Below are 21,829 nucleotides of genomic sequence, written 5' to 3' on the forward strand. Positions count from 1 at the left end.
ACGACCTGTATAAGGCTAGGATATATAATTATATATGTTAAAAATGAATATAATACTGAATTAATATAATAAATAGTGTTTATATATATATATATATATATATATATATATATATATATATATATATATATATATATATACACACAGTGCCCTCCACAATTATTGGCACCCCTGTTTAATCGATCGCCACAGCGGATCATCCGTCTCCATACTTCTCTGTCCTCTGCATTTGCCTCTTTCAAACCAACTACCTGCATGTCTTCCTTCACCACGTCCATAAACCTCCTCCTTGGCCTTTCTTTTTTCCCTCTTCTTCCTGGTGGCTCCATCCTCAGTATTCTTCTATTGATATACCCCATGTCCCTCCTCTGAACATTTCCAAACCATCTCAATTGTGCATCTCTCACTTTGTCCCCAAAATGTCCTACATGCGTGGTCCCTCTGCCACTCTTCTCTACCCACTTCACCCGGCCTGCACTCTTTTCTTCAATTTTCTTACACACATTACTTTGCACAGTTGACCCCAGGTACATAAACTCATCCACCTTCCCCACCTCTTTTCCCAGTAACCACACCACTCCACTGCCCTTCATTTAATTCCCAAACACCCATGTACTCTGTCTTACCCCTACTGACTTTCATTTCCAGTGCATACCTCCACCCCTCCAGGCTCTTCTCCACCTGCTCCTACAAATCACCTATGATCCGCAAGCATCTAAATCCATGGAGATGTCCTTGCAAACAAGAAAGAGCTCAGAGCCAATCCTTGATGCAATCTTACCTACACCTTGAACCAGTTTGTTGTTCCCACTGCACACTTCACTGCTGTCACACAGTTCTCATACATGTCCTGCACCACCCTCACATACTTCTCTGACACACCTGACTATCTCATACAATACCGCAACTCCACTCTGGGCACCCTGTCATACCCTTTCTCTAAATCCACAAACACATTATGCATTTATTTCTTACCTTCTCTATACTTCTCCATCAACATTCTCAAACTAAATAATGCATCTGTAGTGCTCTTCCTCATACTGTTGCTTACAGATGGCCACCTCTTTCAGCCTGACTTCCACTACTCTTTCCCATAACTTTTTTGTGTGACTGATCAACTTTATTCCCCTGTAGTTACTGCAGGTCTGCACATCCTCCTTATTCTTACAATTTCAGCACATTTCTTCATTCCTCAAGCATCCTTTCCACTTTCAAAATTTTGTTGAACAATCTGGTTAAACATCTCCATGCTTCTACTGTTATGTCATCTGGTCCAACTGACTTTACACTTATCATCCTCTTAATAGCTGCTCCCACTTCCTCCTTACTAATCCTATCCACTTCCTGTTTTACCATCTCCACATATCCCAACCTTCTCTCTCTCTCTCTTTCTCTCTCTCACACACACACACACACACACACACACACACACACACACATATATATATATATATATATATATATATATGTGTGTGTGTGTGTGTGTGTGTGTGTGTGTGTGTGTGTGTGTGTGCTGCAAGTTAGAGCAATAAAGGATACAGATGGAAATGTGTTAAGAAGCTGATGAATGAGAAATATGAGAGAGAGAGAGAGAGAGAGAGAGAGAGAGAGAGAGAGAGACTTCTAAAAATTCGTGGACTTCTAAAAATTCTCCTCTTTTTTAAAACAACATAGAACCCAAATGCAAAAAGAGAAAATCCAACCTTTCATTTAAGTACATAACTTTGGTGGTAAAAAATCATACATTTAGAAAAAAAAAACTTGAAATCATGTGTCCCACAATTATTGGCACCCCTAACAATTCCTCTGAAAAATTTAATTGTTTTTTTTTATATATATTTTCTGTAGTTGCTAAGGTTGGTCAGGGTATCTAGGGACTTTTAATTAGTAATTCATGATTTCCTGTTTCCTGGGGTATAAATATGACGTGACACAGAGGCCTAATTCTCTTACCCATTTGTCAACATGGCAAAGACAAGAGAACACACCATTCAAGTAAGGCAGATGTGTGTCGACCTTCATAAGTCAGGCAATGGCTACAAGAAAATAGCCACTCGCCTTAACTTGCCGGTATCTACAGTCAGAGGAATCATTAAGAAGTTTAAAACAACTGGAACAGTGACAAACAAGGCTGGAAGAGGTCCCAAGTTTATCTTGCCACAACGCACAGTGAGGAGGATGGTAAGAGAAGTAAAAAAATTTCCCAAGCTCACCGTCACAGAATTGCATCAAAGAGTGGCATCTTGGGGTCACAGAGTCTCCAAAACAACCATCAGACGCTCTCTACATGCCAACAAGCTGTTTGGGAGGCATGCAAGGAAAAGCCTTTTCTCACTAACACTCACAAATGTAAACGCCTGGAGTTTGCTAAGCGGTACTGGGACTTCAACTGGGATCGTGTGCTTTGGTCAGATGAGACTAAGATTGAGCTTTTGGCAACAAACACTCTAAGTGGGTCTGGCGTAAAACAAAAGATGAGTATGCCGAAAAGCACCTCATGCCCACCGTGAAGTATGGTGGAGGATCTGTGATGCTGTGGGCCTGTTTCTCTTCCAAAGGCCCTGGGAACCTTGTTAGGGTGCATGGCATTATGAACGCTTTGAAGTACCAGGATATTTTAAATAAAAACCTGATGGCCTCTGCCAGAAAGCTGAAGATGGGTCGTCATTGGGTCTTTCAGCAGGATAATGATCCAAAACATGTGGCAAAATCTACACAAAAGTGGTTCAGCAGTCACAAACTCAAGGTCCTCCATGGCCATCTCAGTCCCCAGACCTCAACCCAATCGAAAACCTGTGGGCGAGCTAAAGAGAAGAGTGCATAAGAGAGGACCCAGGACACTGGATGATCTAGAAAGATTGTGCAAAGAAGAATGGTCAAAATCCTCTCTCTGTGTTCTCCAATCTTGTGAAATGTTATAGGAGGAGATTAAGTGCTGTCTTGTTGGCAAAAGGAGGTTGTACAAAGTATTAACATCAGGGGTGCCAATAATTGTGGCACACATGATTTCAAGTTTTTTTTTTTTTCCCAAATGTGTGATTTTTTTTACCACCAAAGTTATGTACTTAAATAAAAGGTTGGATTTTTCTCTTTTTTTGCATTTGGGTTCTATGTTGTTTTAAAAAAGGAGAATTTTTGAAGTCCGACCACATCTTAAACAGGGTGCCAATAATTGTGGAGGGCACTGTATGTATGTGTATATATATATATATATATATATATATATATATATATATATATATATATATATATATATATAAGGATAATACAAATTATTGACCAATACAAAATTTTAACTTTATTATGAACAAGCCTGCTCTTTCTTTACATTTGTACTAGAGTCTGGGGATTTAGACATAATGTGCATAATTGTGCAGTGTGCATGACTCTTCACTTTTAGAGAAAAATTAAATAAATATTATGTCTAACAAAAATGACAGTCTATCTATATATTGACACTTAAATGATTATACTAGTCTTATAATGTGGCAACTTGGGCTAACCTTGTTTTGCCGTTTGAAGCTGTATCCAAGGCCAACACACACCTGATTTTACATGAATTTCCCTTCAATCTTGAATAGAAATTGGAGAACAGTTCTCACAGAACATCTCCAGAGCCACCTACAGTGTATTTGCAAGCCAAACATGAGGAAATGAAGCATGCAAACACTGGCCAGATGTGCATGAGGGAAAAACTGTTCACTTCATTGTATATTACTTGACAACCCACTTGCATGTTGCCTTTTTAACTTTTCAGTCATTTGCATGAGTGTTGCTAGAATGACTAGAGAGTGGTCTGTATGTAAATTAAAACAAATAATGTTTACCTTGCAAGAGATTTCCTAATTGAATGGCTGACATTCATTATCCATAGTGTATTTACTTCATGTATTCATTGTTGGATTTGAATTTAAAAAGGGTATGTATAATAGAATTGTCACATTTAAGCTAAATGTAACAATTCAATAGTGATTTTATAAAAAAAAAAAAAATAAATAAATAAATAAAAATGCCAAATGTTTTAAAATATCCTATTTCTGCATAATAATGCACTGTTGTATTCTTGAACCCAGGTTATTTCCCCAATTATTATTCAAATCAATTTCTACATTCCAAACCAGATATTAGGCTATACATGAATAATTAATTATTCAGGTGTGAAATTATATTATTTTTGGTCCAGCACAGTGAATAGTTCAGGTTCAACAATGCTGCTTAAACCTGAGCCATTATGGCTGGAATGTTAAAGGAATTTCCTAAAATACTTTTTTTGTCAGTCCGGACAGACAGACAACACACAGCAAGCAGAGAGAAAGCATTCTATTTTGTTTTTCTTTTCTCTATGCCTGAGAAAAAAGGAAAAGTTGCAGCAACAGGCTCTTCCTGAGCTGCAGCGGATATGTTCTTTGTTTCTCATGCAGGATGTCATTCCCACCCAGGAGTCTCCGCTTTCCCAAGTACATCACACACCAGCAGAGTCAACTGTTCCTGCTCTTTTTCTTTCAGTTAAACTTTTCTCCTGTACAAAGGCACAGTGTTGTAAGTGGATATTTAGTGAATCTTTTTTTTTTTTTATTCATTAGATCATCACAATATATGTTCAAAATATATTTATTTATTTCTTTGTTTAAAAAATGTACCTCTTCTGATTTTTTTTACTACATACCAACACACTAACCAAGTAAGAAATTTCCATGTGATCATTTCTTTGTTTCCCATGGCCAAAGTCACCATATGACCATAAACTTAATCCAACACAAGTGACTTATAAAAGTTCACTGACAAAAGCAACATGAACACAGAGTGATAACTAGAAAGCTAAATAATTAAATATCATTTTGTAATTTGTAAATTCTTGAACTTTTATTACATTATTATTATTATTACTTTTCCAGGCTTTTGGAAAGGAAGTAATTTATTCTGCCAGGCCTCAATGCAACTGGATAATTGTTTGACCAGGGCAGCTGTCTAAATTGTTTGGGAGCATCTTCTGAATGAAGCACATACACTTTGCTGTGTTGTAGCCACACAAACATAAATGTTTGGTTTTGGTTTGGTCGCTCAGGCCCTAGAAGAGGAAATGTATTAAATAAAATAGTTGGCATGACCCAAAGATAGATAGATAGATAGATAGATAGATAGATAGATAGATAGATAGATAGATAGATAGATAGATAGATAGATAGATAGATAGATAGATAGATAGACAGACAGACAGACAGACAGACAGACAGACAGACAGACAGACAGACAGACAGACAGACAGATAGATACTTTATTCATCCCAATGGGAAATTTACACAGAGTTGCTGGAAAGGCTGCCACACCTTGCAGCGCCATCGAAGTATCACATACAGGAACTGTTAGCAACAACGCTATAGCATAATGAAAAGCAAAACTTGGAGGAGCGTAGTACAGCTGCTTCACACACAGAGGAAGATTTTAATGCACTCTCAGTAGTGTCCGAATTGAGTAATGGGGCCACAGTGGGAAGGGGGTTCTTATAGCTTTCTTATACCACCATAGTAAAATGGAAACATTGAACAGACCTAGGGTCACTTCTTTTGATTGATATACAAAATACTAAGAGCCTTATGCACATTCAGAAGCACACTGACAAATGTACCTAAAATGTACATATACTAGCTACAGTGATTTGAAAGTTAACCATTTTTTTCCTTTGCAGCTAAAACATTTTACCTTGATGAAATTATTTCCTAGATTGCTTGCTGTTGAATGGGTGGAAAGGTGTGGTTTGTAGAGAGCCACTTCCCATTATTGTAAAGTTAGTCTATAGGACAGCCACCAAACTCTTGCACTTTTAGTGGTTGAGGGACAAATGATTTATGACAATTTTACAAATATGTTGGTGTTTTACCAATGATAAATTATGTAATCATTCCAAACCTACTTCATGTACTTTATTAATGTTTAATGACAAACATAGAGCTGGAAGGATGTATTTAAGAAGAAGCATGTGGTAGGTGAACCCCTCCTGTGTGAGTAATAGAGTATGTGCTGTTATAAGTGAGATCACTGTTCCTCTGACAAAGGATCTACCCACAAATTCTTGTAAATTTGTACCAGGTCATTGGAATGTTTATGTATTCTTAATTTGGACACAAATCCAGAGTGAAATCATGAACAATTTTCTATATCATTATAGTATTTCATTTCAAATTAATTATTCCAAGCCTGTTTGTCAGTTCTTCAGAGGAAGCTGGAAATCCGTTGGGATAAAGTTAATAATTACCAGTACAGTAGAAAAACCGTATGTTGTGCTCTTGCTCGAACCTCAGCAACAAGTATACACCACAAAAGCCTTTTAAAATATGAAACAGTTGTACTCAAGCAGTACTAAACAACATAAGAGGTTATTGGTATTTTTTTCCATAATACAGGACAAGACATTATAATGAAGATATTTTGTTTCAAATTGTTAAGTGTAAGAAAAGAAAGTGGTTGGTGACTGATGATGTTAAACTGCAGTGGATTCAATTAACCTTTTTTAAATCTTATCTATACTCTCTCTCTCTCTCTCTCTCTCTCTCTCTCTCTCTCTCTATATATATATATATATATATATATATATATATATATATATATATATATATATTTTAATCCTCCTGGGCATGAAATGCTTGAGGATGCCCCACAGGTGCTCAATAGGGTTTTTGTCTAAAGACATACTTTGCCACTTCATCACTTTCACCTTCAGCTTCCTCAGCAAAGCAGTTATCATATTGGCGGTGTGTTTGGTTTCTTTATTATGTTGGAAAACTGCTTTTAGACCCAGTTTTTGAAGGGAGGGCATTATGTTCTGCTTCAGAATGTCACAGTACATGTTGGAATCCATGTTTCCCTCAATGAACTGGAGCTCCCCAGTCCCAGCAGCACCCATGCAGCCCCAGACCATGATGCTACCACCACCATGCTTGACTGTATGCAACACACAAGTTTCTTGGTACCCCTCATCATCATTTTCTTGGTACACCGTCTGAGCCAAACAAGTTTATCTTAGTCTCATCAGACCATTGCATATGGTTCCAGTAATTTATGCTCTTGGACAGGTTGCCTTTAGCATGTCGTTCGCAGGCTTTCTTGTGAACCAGCTTCAGAAGAGGCTTTCTTCTGAGACAACAGCCATGCAAACAGACTTGTTGTAGCATATGGTCTGAGCACTAACAAGAGGACCTTCCATTTCTGCAACCTCTAAAGCAATGGTGGGAGCGTTAATGCATGTTTTTTAAACAGTTTCTGCACCTGACTTACAGCACGAAGATTCAACTTCTTTCTTGGACCCTTGCAAGGCCTGTTCTAAGTGGAACCCATCTTGGAAAACCTCTGTATGACCCTGGCTACTGTACTGTAACTCAGGGTGTTACCGATCTTCTTATAGTCTCGGCCAATTTTGTGGAGAGCAACAATTCTAATTATCAAATCCTCAGAGAGTTCTTTACCATGAGGTGCTATGTTGAAAATTTGGTGGTCAGTATAAGAGAATTGTATTAGAAACTGCTCTAATACAAGATGCACAAATGTGTATGGTCCTATGAAATCATGAACATGATGAATAGGACATGTGGCTTTGCATGGTTAAATGATGTACAGCTGTTATTACTTAGGGTGTACTTACTTTGGTTGCCAGCTATTTTGACAATAATGGCTGTATGTTGAGTTATTTTCAGACGACAGTAAATCTATTCTGCTATTCAAGCTGCACACTGACTCTAAAAATATATCCAAGCGTCATTTCTTTAGTATTGTTCTTTGTAAACATATGCTAAAGTGGTTGCTGAAATGTTAGGGGTGTACACACTTGTATAATGTTAACATGTTGGGCAATTATGTGCAATAATTTCCATGCAGTAATAATAATTATTACATGTGCAATAATTTGTATAACTATCATTGTAGTCTGACTTTTCTAAAAATCTGTTTCACTGCTGCTACAAATTTGATTTCATGAATTTCACTAAATATGTACAGTTATAAAAACAATTTAATTATTTTACTTTAATATTTACTTTAATAATTTAATGTGAGCAACTGAAACCAAACAATTTCCCTAGGGGGATCAATAAAATATTCTGAATCTGATGATTCTGAAGCATACTCCCGGGGCGGGGCTAAGGGTTTGACGTCACGTCGCTTCGGTCCTGTATCCGAGGCTGAATGAAGCAGCTCTGTAGCTCTTTCTGCTTTTCTCCGCGGATCACAGCGGATGGAAATCTGGCGTTATGCGCTCTGAAATGTGACCTTGCGCTACGACCAAAAAAAGGGGGAAAAATACATTTCGACTTAACCATCAGTGGAAAAGGGATACTGTTGCTCTACAGGATCACAAACAAATGTGAAAGAGAGGGGAAAGTCAAGAAACAGGCACACTGACCTTGTGTGGGGTTTTGTTGTTTGTATAAAGCTGTTTATCGTGTGTCTTGTCCGTCATGAACATGGATGAGGACAACAGCGGTAAGGACATGCATTTATTACATACTCTTATATACTGTCCATTGCTAAGACAAACATACCTATTAAGCAGGGGTTTTTTTTATTCCGAAATAGTTGATGTAAAAATGGTATTTTTTCTGTAAATGATACTTTAGGTGTAGTTCCTGTACTGAATGATTTATAAAAGGTTTAGTATGAATGAAGAAATAGCTTTGTTTTAGTACTACTACTACTATTATTATTATTATTATTATTATTATTAATATTATTATTATTATTTTTATTATCATATCATGTTCTTCTTATTCTTATTAATAAAAATAATAATAATAGGCACAGACTTTATTATCTGCAAAATAAAACTGTCTAAACCATATCTTTTTCTTGCTTGGGACTCATTGCTGTGGTCGGCAATTTCATTACATTTTCATGTTGTGGCAGTAAGTCAGTGGTTCTTAAAGTGAGGTCCGTGATTTATTTCTATTTTTTAATACAAACCTTAATAGCTGAAAAACAAGTAGATCTATAAATACTGTCAGCTTGGACCTGGTTTTCATGTGGAAAGTTAAGCAATATAAAGATCCAATAAAAAGCTGGAATGTTACTATGCACAATGGAATAATGATCCTAGTAACTAAATAGTTCATTAAATAAATCTGTTCTGAGGGCTACTTTGCCAAGTCATCAGTATGGCAGACTATGTGATCCCTAAAAAAACTATTTTGTTCAGCTAAGTGTGTGGAAACCTGGCCGTAACACCCATATGTTGGTCTGTTCGCACAGATTTGGAAACAGACAGGAATTGTTCAGAATGTCTTAGTGTGCCGTAGCACTAAGATTTGCGTTTCAGGATGACAGTGATTTGGGGTGTTGGTAGAGAAAAGCCTGAGTATCCACGCAGAGCCCTGGACTCAACACCACTAAACATCTTTGTGAGCATTTGAAGTGATGGCGGTGCTCCAGGCTTTCTTGCCTGACTTTAGTACACAACCTCATTAAAGTAACACCTCAATATCTAGTGGAAATACTCTTTCACTCTCTTCTGAGTAACTCCTCTCTTCTGATTTCCCAGAAGAGTAGATATTGTGGAGTGGATATATTGTTATTATAACAGCAAGCAAGAACAAATTAATGATAATGTCCATGGTTTAGGAATGGAATTATCAATACTCCAGCCGGTAGTCCACATACTTTTGACCACATAATAGTAGTGTATTGTAATTTGATTTTTAAATCAAAATGGTTGCAATTAGAGTAAACTAAAACCTTTTAGGTTGTTTCCAGTGATCTGTTGCTCCTGGATATTGTATTGTTTTAATAACTTCATTTGTAGTGTTTTGTTAACATTACAACTAATGCAGTTTCCTTATTACAATATACGGCACACCTAGGAGGTACATTTTCACAAACATTAACAAAGATGTGGATGCTAAAATAACAGTTAATAAGAAGCAATCCTTCTTTATGCTGTTATTACACACATTTTACGAATGAACCACACCTCGAAACATGTGGTCCTGAGACTTGAGTGTTTTTTTAGGATGCTACTTACTGTGTATCAGCATCTGATGAATTGTGAAGTCACTGTGAATAAGTCTCTTTCATTATGACAATTCCACCGGTCTCCTCAGTGATGCAGGAGCTAGTGTGTTTTATTTGGCCATGGGAAAAGCTAAATGGAAAAGCTTCCCTCCATTTTCTCTGGCTGGAGTTTGAAAGGTAGAAAAAGGAAAGCTCTAAAATAAGGCCATTCCGTATTGGCGATCTGCCAAACTACCCCAATACTTCTTTTTTTTATTTTTCAACTTGGAGATAATGTAAAGCTTTAGTAAAAGCTGTTGTTCCCAGTAGGTGTTTGCACCACTGCATGGTCTAGTGAAGTTTGGCAGTGATCTGTGCTTATATTACAAACTCAATGCCACCGTTGTCTGGCTCTCCTGAGGGTGCTGTCTGGCACTAGATGAGACAGAGAGAGGGGGTCATCACCTCATTAATACTCATTATAGGGGGTGTCACGACTGACCTAAGCTCAGTTCAACACAATGAATTTGTCTTGTCCCTACACCTAACCATTTTTATAATATTTTTTCATCACATCTACATTATTTTTTGGTTTAAGTAAACATACAGACCAACCATGTTTCAACCTGCGTAGTGACATTTTTATTTTATAAAGTCTATATACAAACCATCAATGGATATTTAGTCATATGCAGGCAGGAAGACAACCTCCACATGTATATACTGTATATAGATTGCACTTCTAAGGATATATTATCAACTGATGGTTGTGTATTAATGACAGTGCTTGTTCTAAGTGGATTTGAAAAAAGAGCGAAGGAGATATGTGAAGAGCTTTTTGTTGTCTGAGTGTCACATATGGAACTGGTTTATGGAAACGTTGACTTTTAAGATGTTTTCCCAGCAGTAGAAGGAGATGAGTGAGGTGATGGCATTTTTGTGTGGTTGTGTGCTTCATTCTTGACACAGAGGAAGAACAGGAAAGACTGAGAGGTTCTGTCTTTGCTTTTGATGCTTACAAGCAGTGATTGTTAAAAGTAAATGAGGTTCAGTTTGTTTCTGGTACAATAAGCCTTTCTTTTGTCTTCTTTAGAAACAGATTAGACACAGAGACATTGCTTTTTGAATGATAATGTGTTTATTTTGGTCAGTTGTAACATTATTACATTAACAGTAGCATTATTGGTTAGACAGCAGGTCAGTTCTAGCTGTTGGTTATTTACGGGTTTTTTTTTTTTTAGTTATGCACATGACCAGCAAACTTGCAGACAGGTTTCAGAAAAAACTGTATAGTTTATAACAGTTTAAATATAATGAAAAATATATCCCGTGTAAGAGCACTAAAAAAACCCCAGAAAAAATGTTCTACACATTTTTATATGTAGATATTACCGTGGGTTTTTTATTGACCACCAGCTTGTTTGTCTTCATGCAAAGAACCACAATTTTATAACAGTGGATGTGAAGAGCAGATGTTTCCTTAGTGTTTTCGCTAATATATTTGCCTAGTAAATAGATGGATTTGGGTTTCATTAAAAGAATAAAGAATAACACATGAGAATCAGGAACTGCTAACTGTGTTTTATACAGAGCTAAGCTCTTTTTCCTGTCCATCTGTTTTACTTGTTATATGTAATGCAGGTGCTGCTGAACAAACACAAATTTACTACAAGCTAAACATTTGTATTGGAACATTGAACTTTGAATTAATTGGAATGTGTGCAGCCCAAATAATAGCGATTTCACAGATGATCCAGGAAATAAATCTGTTTTAAGAAATGCAATCACGGTATCACATAAAGGGAGAATGCTCAGGAGAACCTTTTAAGCCAAATACTCTCATCCAGGCTGCTTTCATCAATCCTATTTGACATTATATAGAATTACTCAGAACTCATATCTTGGCTGTGAAAGTGGCCCCCCATGAGACCATCCAACATTAGTCATCTAAAAATTACCTCACTCAGTGTGTATCTCTTACCGGAACTGACAGACCGTATTACTCCATATTCCCATGATACTGCAGACACTGTCCACCTCAAACATGGAACAATGTTTAATCCGAGGATGTCAAATTAAAGACAATGTAAAAAAAATATAGATGCATAGAGTGAGAAAGTGGTTAAAGAATTTAACAGCAAACAGTGAAGTTTAAAAAAGGCACTGATTTACTGTTTTTAACTAAGAAGATACTCATGTAACTGTTATGTATTTACACATTCTTTCTGGTTCTATAAAGAATAATCTATTACTCAGGACATGATCAGGTAGTTTAATATTCTATCTGTATCATTGGCTGTGACTTCAGTTACAGTATCAGCTAGAAGTCATTGTCTTAAATTTCACATTGAACATATAAAAGCTGTATGTTCAGAGTGGTTTTGAGTTCCGCATCTGACATGTAAGTGATGGTGGCATATCGGTGAGAAAGGTAAACTGATTTAATAATCCAGCAGAGATTTAATCTACAATCTGATATGTCATTCCATAAGACAGGCTTCATGTGTAGCAGGGCAGACTACAAGATCCGATTATGTTATCTTCTCTTAAATCCAGTATAATCGCACAAGAAATGCTTTGGGAGTAAATGGCCCATGTTAATGCCATAGGTATGTTGGGCAGCTCAGCTTTTTGTTGTGCAATGAACAAATAGCCTGTAATTAAGATTGAATAAAGCCTCTTAAACAAATAAATGGAGGATAGATCTATTGAAATTGCCATGTGCCAGAGATAAACATTTGGTGAATGTTAAGCTTTGTTTAATTAAATGCTTACTTTCCCTCTATTGTCAAGTGGGGAATTGAGAGAACAGCAGGAAATCTCATTTTACCTCACTGATTATCTTTTCCAAATTTGTGCTTGTTATATAATGAGAGATGGACAAATTGTTCTTAGATTTAGTGTATCAACCACAGAAAGCTCAGTCACACACCACATTGACAGAACTGTAATGTTTACAATAATATTCAATAATGTTAAATACAATTTGGCATTTACTAATGAAAATCTGTTTATAGTCTCATCTAATAAGGATAAAGTGACAGATGATTAAGACTGTTTAAGAATATGAGCACATGTATGTGTGCATATGTGTGCTTATGTGTGTGTGTATATATGTGTATGTGTGTGTGTGTGTTTGTGTGTATATATATATGTGTGTGTGTGTGTGTGTGTGTGCATGTGTAAATTGTGGCACAAGCGAAATTGTTTCCGTGTCATTTGACCATGACCCTTTGTGCTTCCTCAGTTACGGTTATTTAATGGCTCATAGTTTCCTCAGGCTCTCCAGCTTTATAATACACAATGCTGCTACTTTCAACCTTTCCAACCAGCTTGACGTTTCAGTTACTGTCATCTAACGCTTTCATGGAAAAAAATGTTTACTATTGAGTACAAAACAGTTTATAGTTTCTCTATTGCAAAGAGAACCTTTTTGATCGGGAAAACTGTTTTCTCCGTTTTTTTTTTTTTTCAATGTTTTTTCTCCTTTCTTTCAACAGTACCTGAAGATCTCTCTCTAGCAGAAAGGAATGAACTGTCCAACATTCGACGAAGGAAAAAAGAACTACTAGATGACATTGAAGTATGCACAATTTAAATACCATGCATTTAACACATCTAACCAAAAGTTCCATAAAAGCTCATTTTCTTTTATGTCTTGCAGCGGTTAAAGTTTGAGATCGCAGAAGTGATGACAGAGATTGAACATTTAACGTGCATCGGCGAGACGTATGTCAATTTACCCCTATCCAACTAAATGACTGCTTGTGCTGCTTAGTTATTTTTCTTCGAATGTATTTAATTTATAATATTGCCAATTAAGAGTTATTTATGTTATTCTTCATTATCATATAGAAAGACTACTCAGAGGAATAAACAGATGGCTATTGGACGAAAGAAATTCAATATGGATCCTAAAAAGGTATTGCATTAGGTGGTCCTGATGTGTTCAGATAAAGAACATGCAAGCAAAATGCTAAGAGGTAATGTAACTTTTTTAGGGAATCCGGTTTCTTTTGGATAATGACCTTTTGCTACAAACACCTGAGGACATTGCACAGTTCCTGTACAAAGGAGAGGGCTTGAATAAAACAGCCATTGGAGACTATTTAGGGGAAAGGTAAGTTTTTGAGCAAAATATATATATATATATATATATATATATATATATATATATATATATATATATATATATATATATATATTTAGGTGTTTTTTGGGGGTTTTTGCTATGTTTTTCTTTCCCTTTCTGATGCAATTTAAATTATCCACAGTTTAGCCCCTCAGTCCACTTCCCCTTATAGAATATAGGGATGAGTAATATGGTTCTTGTACCACACTTCCCACAAAGACCTACAGAAAATTGCTTTTTTCATATATTTTCATTTCTTCCAGTTGCATTAAAATGATAAAACCAGGTCAAAAACACTGTCCTGACCTACAGAATTGTTTGACTTCATAAATAATACTGTCGTGATGGAGGCATGTGTAAGCGTGTGAAATCGTTAGAGTAGGACAGTGGAGCCAGAGGAAAAAAACCCTTCCTATTATATTTTAGTCTTGGTAGATTCAAATAAACATTTGAAATGAAGCATTTTAATGTGACACAGTTATCTCCAGATGGATTTTGGTTGACATTCACCTTCTCTAAAGCTTTTAGACTGCAATTTAGCAGCATTTTCGGATGACAACACATTACAGATGACAATTCTTAACCTCAACTGAGGTTGCCAGATCTTACCTCGCAAATGCTGCTATTGTAATCTAATTAACCTATCATATATTCTGCTTTTTTAATCTAATTAAACATGGAACATTTAGCTGCAGGTTTGGGTGACAAGTAGTTAAACCATTGCACTGGATTGAGCAGTGAACTTCGAAATCTGATCTAGACTGACATCGTAGAATATCCATAGTAGAGTTATAAATCTTTCAGTACATATTGATAGTCTGTCTGGCATGCCCATCCCCCTCATCCCACTTCCCTTTAAAACAAGGATTTTATTGAGGATTACTGTGGAACTAAGTGTAATAGCACAAGTAGATACATGTGTACAGGTGGGTCATAAACATGATAGAAAAACAAGCCCTCCTTTTTTATTCGCTACAGTTTGTAAAAAAGGATGAATAATTTACTTTAGGCAGTTAATTTTAATTGTATTGGCAAAGATTTCTTATCTGTTATTACTGAGATTAAGAGGGTCATTTAGAGGCAAGGCGAGGCAGAGGGGTGCAATCAAGCTGCAGTGGAACGGTCAGTTAGGCTTTATTTGCCTCATACTTGCTTTATTGCACCACTGTGGGTTTTGTGGGGTTCGTTTATTTATAGGCAGGATTATTGACGACAGTATTAAACAGTTTACACCTTAGACTTTACTTTGACTTTGTCCACCATGTGTTTACATTTCACATAAATAATAATTTACATATTTGAGTGATTTGGACTGTGAATGTGTGAATTCCTAAACATAAATTGTGATATAAATGTTACTGAATAGGGTTTTTTTTGTCCTTAGAGATGATTTCAATATCAGCGTTCTGCAGGCTTTTGTGGAACTTCATGAGTTTGCAGACCTCAACCTTGTGCAAGCTTTACGGTGAGAGGTCTTGTGTAGACATACAAATTCTGTACGTTGAACATTCTATTAACGTACATTTATTACCAAATTATATAACTTGCTATTTTAGTCAAATTTCAGATTTTCTTGAAAAAAACTAGGCCAAATATGACAACTGTTATTTTCCTTTCTTTCTTTGTCAGGCAGTTTCTGTGGAGCTTCAGACTCCCGGGTGAGGCTCAGAAGATCGATCGGATGATGGAAGCTTTCGCAACGCGATACTGCCAGTGCAACCCGGGTGTCTTCCAGTCCTCAGGTTAGAATCCTAATGGTGACAGGCTGAACGATAAAGACTTACTTTAGTCTTACATACTGTATGAACATAAAAGCAATTTAAGAACAAAGCCTTCTTACAGTCATCTCTCATGGGAAATAATATAGTATAGTGTAGTAATAATTTTGCATTGTACACAAGCACTTGTTACATACCCTGAATGAATTAGAGGAATCTTAAAAGAATGCGGATCCTTTGGGAAAGTGCCCTCTGGGATAAACAGTGCTGATGTTGGCTTAGAGACGGTGTGAGGCACTACAAAATGCAATGCTTTGGCAAGAGAAATAAAGGCTAACATGCCAGGAAGAACCATAATTTATTTCAAAATATAGCCTGTTCGATGAAAGTGCATCAGGAGTTGTTGTCCAAACTGGTTACTTTAAAATAGGTCCACAATTAATTAAATGGAGTGGAATTCATTATTTGCTGTCTATATTTATCAAAGGTTTTGGATGATGTTCAAAGGACAGATTTTTTTTCTCTGGATACTTTTTTGGGCACTGGGTATGCAGAGGGCTCATTATCAAATACTGAAAGTGCCTTTGCTCTGCAGACACATGCTACGTCCTGTCATTCTCCATCATTATGCTCAATACCAGTCTGCACAACCCCAATGTCAGGGACAAGCCCACTGTTGAGAGGTTCATCTCTATGAATCGGGGCATCAATGAAGGTGGTGATCTGCCAGAGGAGCTACTAAAGGTACGTTTTATCAAATTCTAATTATTAGAAATTAGTGATATACAAATCAATTTAATTGAAAATAAAAAAACATGATTATTTTGAAGCTACATGGATACACCTAGTTTTCTTATTTTCTTGCAGAATTTATATGAAAGCATTAAAAACGAGCCCTTCAAAATCCCAGAAGACGATGGCAATGATCTGACACACACTTTCTTCAATCCAGACAGAGAAGGATGGTTGCTGAAGCTAGGCAAGTCAGCTGATCATGTACAACATTTTATGTGATGAATGTGACAATGCAATATCAAAGTATGTCATACAGGCACAACAGTTTTAAGAGATTTTGTAAATGTGGTGGTGTGCACACTCCAGAGAATAACACACTGCTGAGAGTGGAGTAGTTTCAGATGAGAGAAGCACTGGCTTGCCTACAGCTGCTGGATACTCTCCGAGGACCTCTATTTGCTCACTTTTACCAATTCTACCTTTTCTCTTCTTTTTTGCTACTTTTTCTCCACTGAAACCAAATCCTTCTTTTCGTACTAAAGTAAAACTACACTCCATGTCACTGATAATTTCATGATCAATATCCCAATTATTTGAGGAGCACATCACATTGTTGCACATGGTTGGACTGCATCAAGGATCGGGTATGAACCCTTTCTTGTTTGCAGTGGTGATGGACAGGTTGACGGACAAGGTCAGACAGGAGTCTGAGATGATATTTTGATTTGTGGTGAGAGTAGGGAGCAGGTTGAGAAAAGTCTGGAGGGGTGGAGGTACGTGGTTGCAGGGAGAAGAGGTAGTGAAGGTGAATGAGTTTAAGTTTCCGGGTTCAACAGTGCAAAGTAATAAAGAGTGTGTTAGAGAAGTGAAGAAAAGAGTGCAGGCAGGGTGGAGTGGGTGGAGAAGAGTGACAGGAGTGATTTGTGATAGAAGAGTATCTGCAAGAGTGAAAGGGAAAGTTTATAGGACTGTGGTGAGACCTGCAATGTTTTATGGTTTTGCATTGAGTAAAAGACAACTTATTAGAGGGACAGCACATGTAGGACGTTCAGGGGTCAAAGTGAGGGAGGTGAGATTGAGATGGTTTGACATGTGCAGAGGAGAGACATTGGGTATATCTGTAGGAGAATGCTGAGGATGGAGCCACAAGGTAAAAGGAAAAGAGAAAGACCAAGGAGGAGGTTTATGGATGTGGTGAGGGAAGACATGCAGGTAGTTGGTTTGAAAAAGGGAGATGTAGAGGACAGAGTAGAATGGAAACAAATGAACCTCTGTGGTGACCCCTAACGGGAGCAACCGAGAGAAGAAGAAGATTTGTGGAGCACATTATGTTCATAATGTGCTCACTCACCGTCCGAGCTACGGTTGATTCTGGCGATCATCCCTGGACTTCTTGTGGTTCGGAATATACCCGTTGTACATGCTGCTTCCTAGCTTTTGTTTGTTTCCCAAGGCTAATAAACGTCCTATTCGTATTCTGGTTTCCGACTCTGACAATAATATAGTGACAATAATATAGTAGTAGTAATTTTGAAGTATTATTCATGTTTTTTACTGTGTTTTTTTTTTTCCTTACCTAGGTGGAAGAGTGAAGACGTGGAAAAGGAGATGGTTCATTCTCACTGATAACTGCTTGTATTACTTTGAATACACAACGGTATGTAAATGGTGAAAAATACAAACATACAGACAGTATGAGCATGGAAACAGCAAAGGAATATGAAAGAGGTCTCATTAGTGCATTGGTTCTTGGTTTTGAGATTAACTAGCTTGTAGATAGTTCTCATATTTCAACTGATACCTTAATAATAAATGGCTTAGAACCATAATTCATCTCCGATATGGCATTACTTATTATTTACTTATAGTCAGTCAGTTTACTTTAATTAAGTAAATTTAAGGTGTTCAAAATTGCGTTTAGTGAATGTAGTATTTAAATTTTACTCCAATTAAATTAATGATTTATTTATGCAGCACTTTGTATAACTTTTATACACAGAATATACTTTACAAAGGAACTTTCCCCCTCCCTCATCTCCCACTGTGTTTTTTCATCAGTGACAGGAAATTTTCTTTCCGATATAGTGAGCTAGATTTAGCTCTCAAGCAAACAATAGCAGCTCAATGCGCAATATCAGTTTTGTCACTGTCTTAATCTCGCTCCTTCATAACCCTGCTGTAAAGTTTTAAACTTGCTTATGTATTTTCAGGACAAAGAGCCTCGAGGGATTATACCACTGGAGAATCTCAGTATAAGAGATGTGGATGAGCCAAGGAAACCAGTAAGCACTGATAATAATTGTCATGGAGAAATATTGTTTTAGTATGACATTAAAATGCAGTGGTGGACGGTAACGAAGTAAAGTAATTCGTTACTGTACGTAAGTAGTTTTTTCTTGTATCTGTTTTGGGAGACTTTTACTTTAACTTCACTACATTTCACAGTCAAATATTATACTTTTTACTCAACTGCATTTCACAAAATCAGTTGTTAGTTTTTATTTATGAGTGGATTAAAACTTAACCGGTCAATCAAGCATCAAGTCACCAATCGGGGTAGAGCGCGTGCTCTGGATTCAGGGGACACGAGCGACCATGGGGTGTCCATGTAAAAAAAAATAAAAAATCTCTACTTTTACTCAAGTACTCAAGTACATGCTTTGTGTACTTTGTCCACTCCTGTTAAAATGTAACGCTTTAATTCTGTCGACTTTTAGAACTGCTTTGAGCTCTACAACCCTAGTCATAAAGGTCAGGTGATCAAGGCGTGTAAAACAGAGGCAGACGGGAGAGTTGTGGAGGGGAACCATGTGGTGTACAGAATATCAGCCCCAACTCCTGAGGAAAAGGAGGAGTGGATCAAATCCATCAGGTATGCTCATGACTGCCTCTAACAAGTGGTGTTTTTTTGTACCTCTCACACACACACACACACACACACACACACACACACACACACACACACACACATACACAAGCAGACTATTTTTTCCTTTCAACTTTCTCAACATTCTCATCAGCACAATAATAATGCTAGAGGAAGAGTGCAGCTGAGTGCCAGGGGTACTGGTGAACACAATCACTAACCCACACTGCAGGACTAATAAGAGCTTCACAGGACATACCAGAACTCTGTTAGTGGATTTTCCTGGTGGATAAAACAGCACTGATTATCGCACAGAGTTAAGCTACATGAGTTTTTTTTAATTCTGTTGCACTTTTTCCATGTGAACTAAAGAACATATTTTGTCACAAAAAGTACTTTTACAAAGATGTATAAATAATAGCTATCCTGTAGTAAAAGCAGGCAAAACTGAAATGACCCATTAAATTTGATAAACACAGTAGATCTTAATCTGCCCAAGAGTATTCAAGTCACTTGCTTCTGTTTTATACTGTGTGTCCACTATTTGTGCAGTAAATGCTGTGTCAGCATATCCTGTGAAACTGCTGGGAACCTTGGGCCTTGTTTCATCTTTAACCCTTCAATACCAATAAGAAGAATGTATATTTGTCTAGTGTCAATAGTGAATAAATCATTACACAGTCCTAAAGCAGTGTAACCAGGATTTTCTGTATTTATTATTCCCTCTTATGGGTTGCAGGGCCAGTATCAGCAGGGACCCTTTCTACGAGATGCTGGCAAGCAGAAAGCGGCGTGTTGCCACTAAGAAGTGACAGCAGGATGAACTTTGCCGGGGCGCTGATCTCTAACAGAGAGTCTATTGTCTGCTACAGGGAAGCGTATAAAATCACTCGGGAACCTGAAGGAGTCTAGCTGCACAACACAGAGACCTCCAGTCTAAGCATTATAGGCTCTCAGCAGTAAAACAGTTTATTGTTGGTGCATTCTTAAAGTGGTTTGATCTGCTGAAAGGTTTCAGTCTTCACCAAATGTTGGTGACAAAATGGACTTTTCACTTGTGGTGTGACTTTCAATTGTAAAGTTTAAAGGATAGCTGCCATTGTGACAGCCTTCTTTATGTACACGATATAAACTCCTAAGGCTCAGCTGCAGAATGAAATACACTGACACTACTGAAGAATCAGTACCACACTGCCCTCTATTGATCAACTGCAGCAATTACCACGTTTTATTATTATTACATTGTACTGAAAATTGAATTCTCTATTACATGGCCATTAACATATTAAGAACTATTTTGCCTTAGAATATATACTGATAGCAGTGCAAACTGCAAATTTTTGGACATTTTCCCTAAATTGGGTTGACTTTCCATAAATGAATGTATTCTATTATTTAATGATCATAGATATTTTATGTGATCCAAATCAGCAGGACTGATTATGTAAAATTTTGCAATACTAGTATTCTCTGTTGTTTTTAACATTTTTTTAAAAGTCATATAGGAAATGAAGGATGTTTCTCTTGTGTATGTGATGCCTTAAATATTAAAGGACTTTATCAATGTCAAGGACCAAATAACTATCTCTCTACTAAAAAAACTATTTGACACAACTATTCTAAAATCAACAACATGTTTTATTGTCATTCTGTGAAGCCTTCGTGATGCAGTACAGGTATGCTGGTCCAAAAAAAATTTTAAATAAAAAATTTGATCATTCGTGTTCTCCATAAATTGTAATTGATGAAGGTCCATGAGGTAGCACTTACAAATTATTTAATGGAACAATGCTTTAAAAAAAAAAAAAAAAGAAGTCACCATGTCTACTGTAAAAACTCATTCAGTAAGTGATAAATAAAATAGAAATGTAGAGAATAATGGCATTGTATTAAACCGGTACGCAGAAAAAAGAAATAAAAAGACAATTTTCTTTTAGGTTTCTTTTTATCCAAAAGGTGAGAATAGACCTCACCCTGTACAAAGCCATTCAACTCATCAAATACATATCAATTTAACCCGACAAAAATCTGTAAACATACTGAGAAAATATTACAATTTTAGACATTAAGGCCTATTCTCTCTCAATATAGAATGAACAATGTAGATTTTTTTTTTTGACATGCTACGGTGAAATGTAGAATTGTAATATAACCGTTTTTTGTTAAATCTTTGTCAAAGGTTTAGAACATGGCCTACATTTATGCTGAGTGGTTTTCCTAAAAGAAGTGTTTATACTGAACTCCTGATACAGGATTGCAAACAAATAACTGATAGTACAGTTTAACTTAAATTCACAGTATTTTTTTTAACATGAGAAAATTTCAACAAGATTAAAAACCCACATATGAAATAATCCACAGCCATACATAATATAATGCAATGTACATTTTGCCTATGTGAAGAGA

The 21,829-nt window shown here is 36.7% G+C and overlaps 1 protein-coding gene across 2 annotated transcripts; it reads left to right on the top strand.

Moving 5' to 3' along the window:
* Nucleotides 1–4,448: 4,448 nt before the first annotated feature.
* cyth3a (cytohesin 3a) lies at nucleotides 4,449–20,989 on the top strand. Of its 2 annotated transcripts, none has more exons than XM_046852917.1 (13): nucleotides 4,449–4,539; nucleotides 13,473–13,555; nucleotides 13,637–13,701; nucleotides 13,828–13,894; nucleotides 13,974–14,092; nucleotides 15,489–15,569; nucleotides 15,734–15,846; nucleotides 16,418–16,566; nucleotides 16,690–16,801; nucleotides 18,138–18,214; nucleotides 18,768–18,839; nucleotides 19,275–19,429; nucleotides 20,163–20,989. In XM_046852917.1, exons 3-13 carry the CDS (start codon nucleotides 13,664–13,666, stop codon nucleotides 20,233–20,235), a joined length of 1,056 nt encoding a protein of 351 aa, XP_046708873.1. In that variant the 5' UTR covers nucleotides 4,449–4,539; nucleotides 13,473–13,555; nucleotides 13,637–13,663; the 3' UTR covers nucleotides 20,236–20,989. The 2 variants fall into 2 exon arrangements, with proteins under 2 accessions (XP_046708873.1, XP_046708872.1); XM_046852916.1 differs by lacking the exon at nucleotides 4,449–4,539 and adding an exon at nucleotides 8,184–8,472.
* Nucleotides 20,990–21,829: the final 840 nt, after the last annotated feature.

Source organism: Silurus meridionalis, chromosome 7 (genome assembly GCF_014805685.1).
Source record: "Silurus meridionalis isolate SWU-2019-XX chromosome 7, ASM1480568v1, whole genome shotgun sequence".
Lineage (NCBI taxonomy): Eukaryota > Metazoa > Chordata > Actinopteri > Siluriformes > Siluridae > Silurus > Silurus meridionalis.

Coding starts and splice junctions, on each gene's coding strand:
- cyth3a (XM_046852916.1), top strand. CDS start 8,448: ATGAACATGGATGAGGACAACAGCG. Junction 14,093..15,488: donor GGAGACTATTTAGGGGAAAG/GTAAGTTTTTGA, acceptor TTTTGTCCTTAG/AGATGATTTCAATATCAGCG. Junction 16,567..16,689: donor TGCCAGAGGAGCTACTAAAG/GTACGTTTTATC, acceptor ATTTTCTTGCAG/AATTTATATGAAAGCATTAA.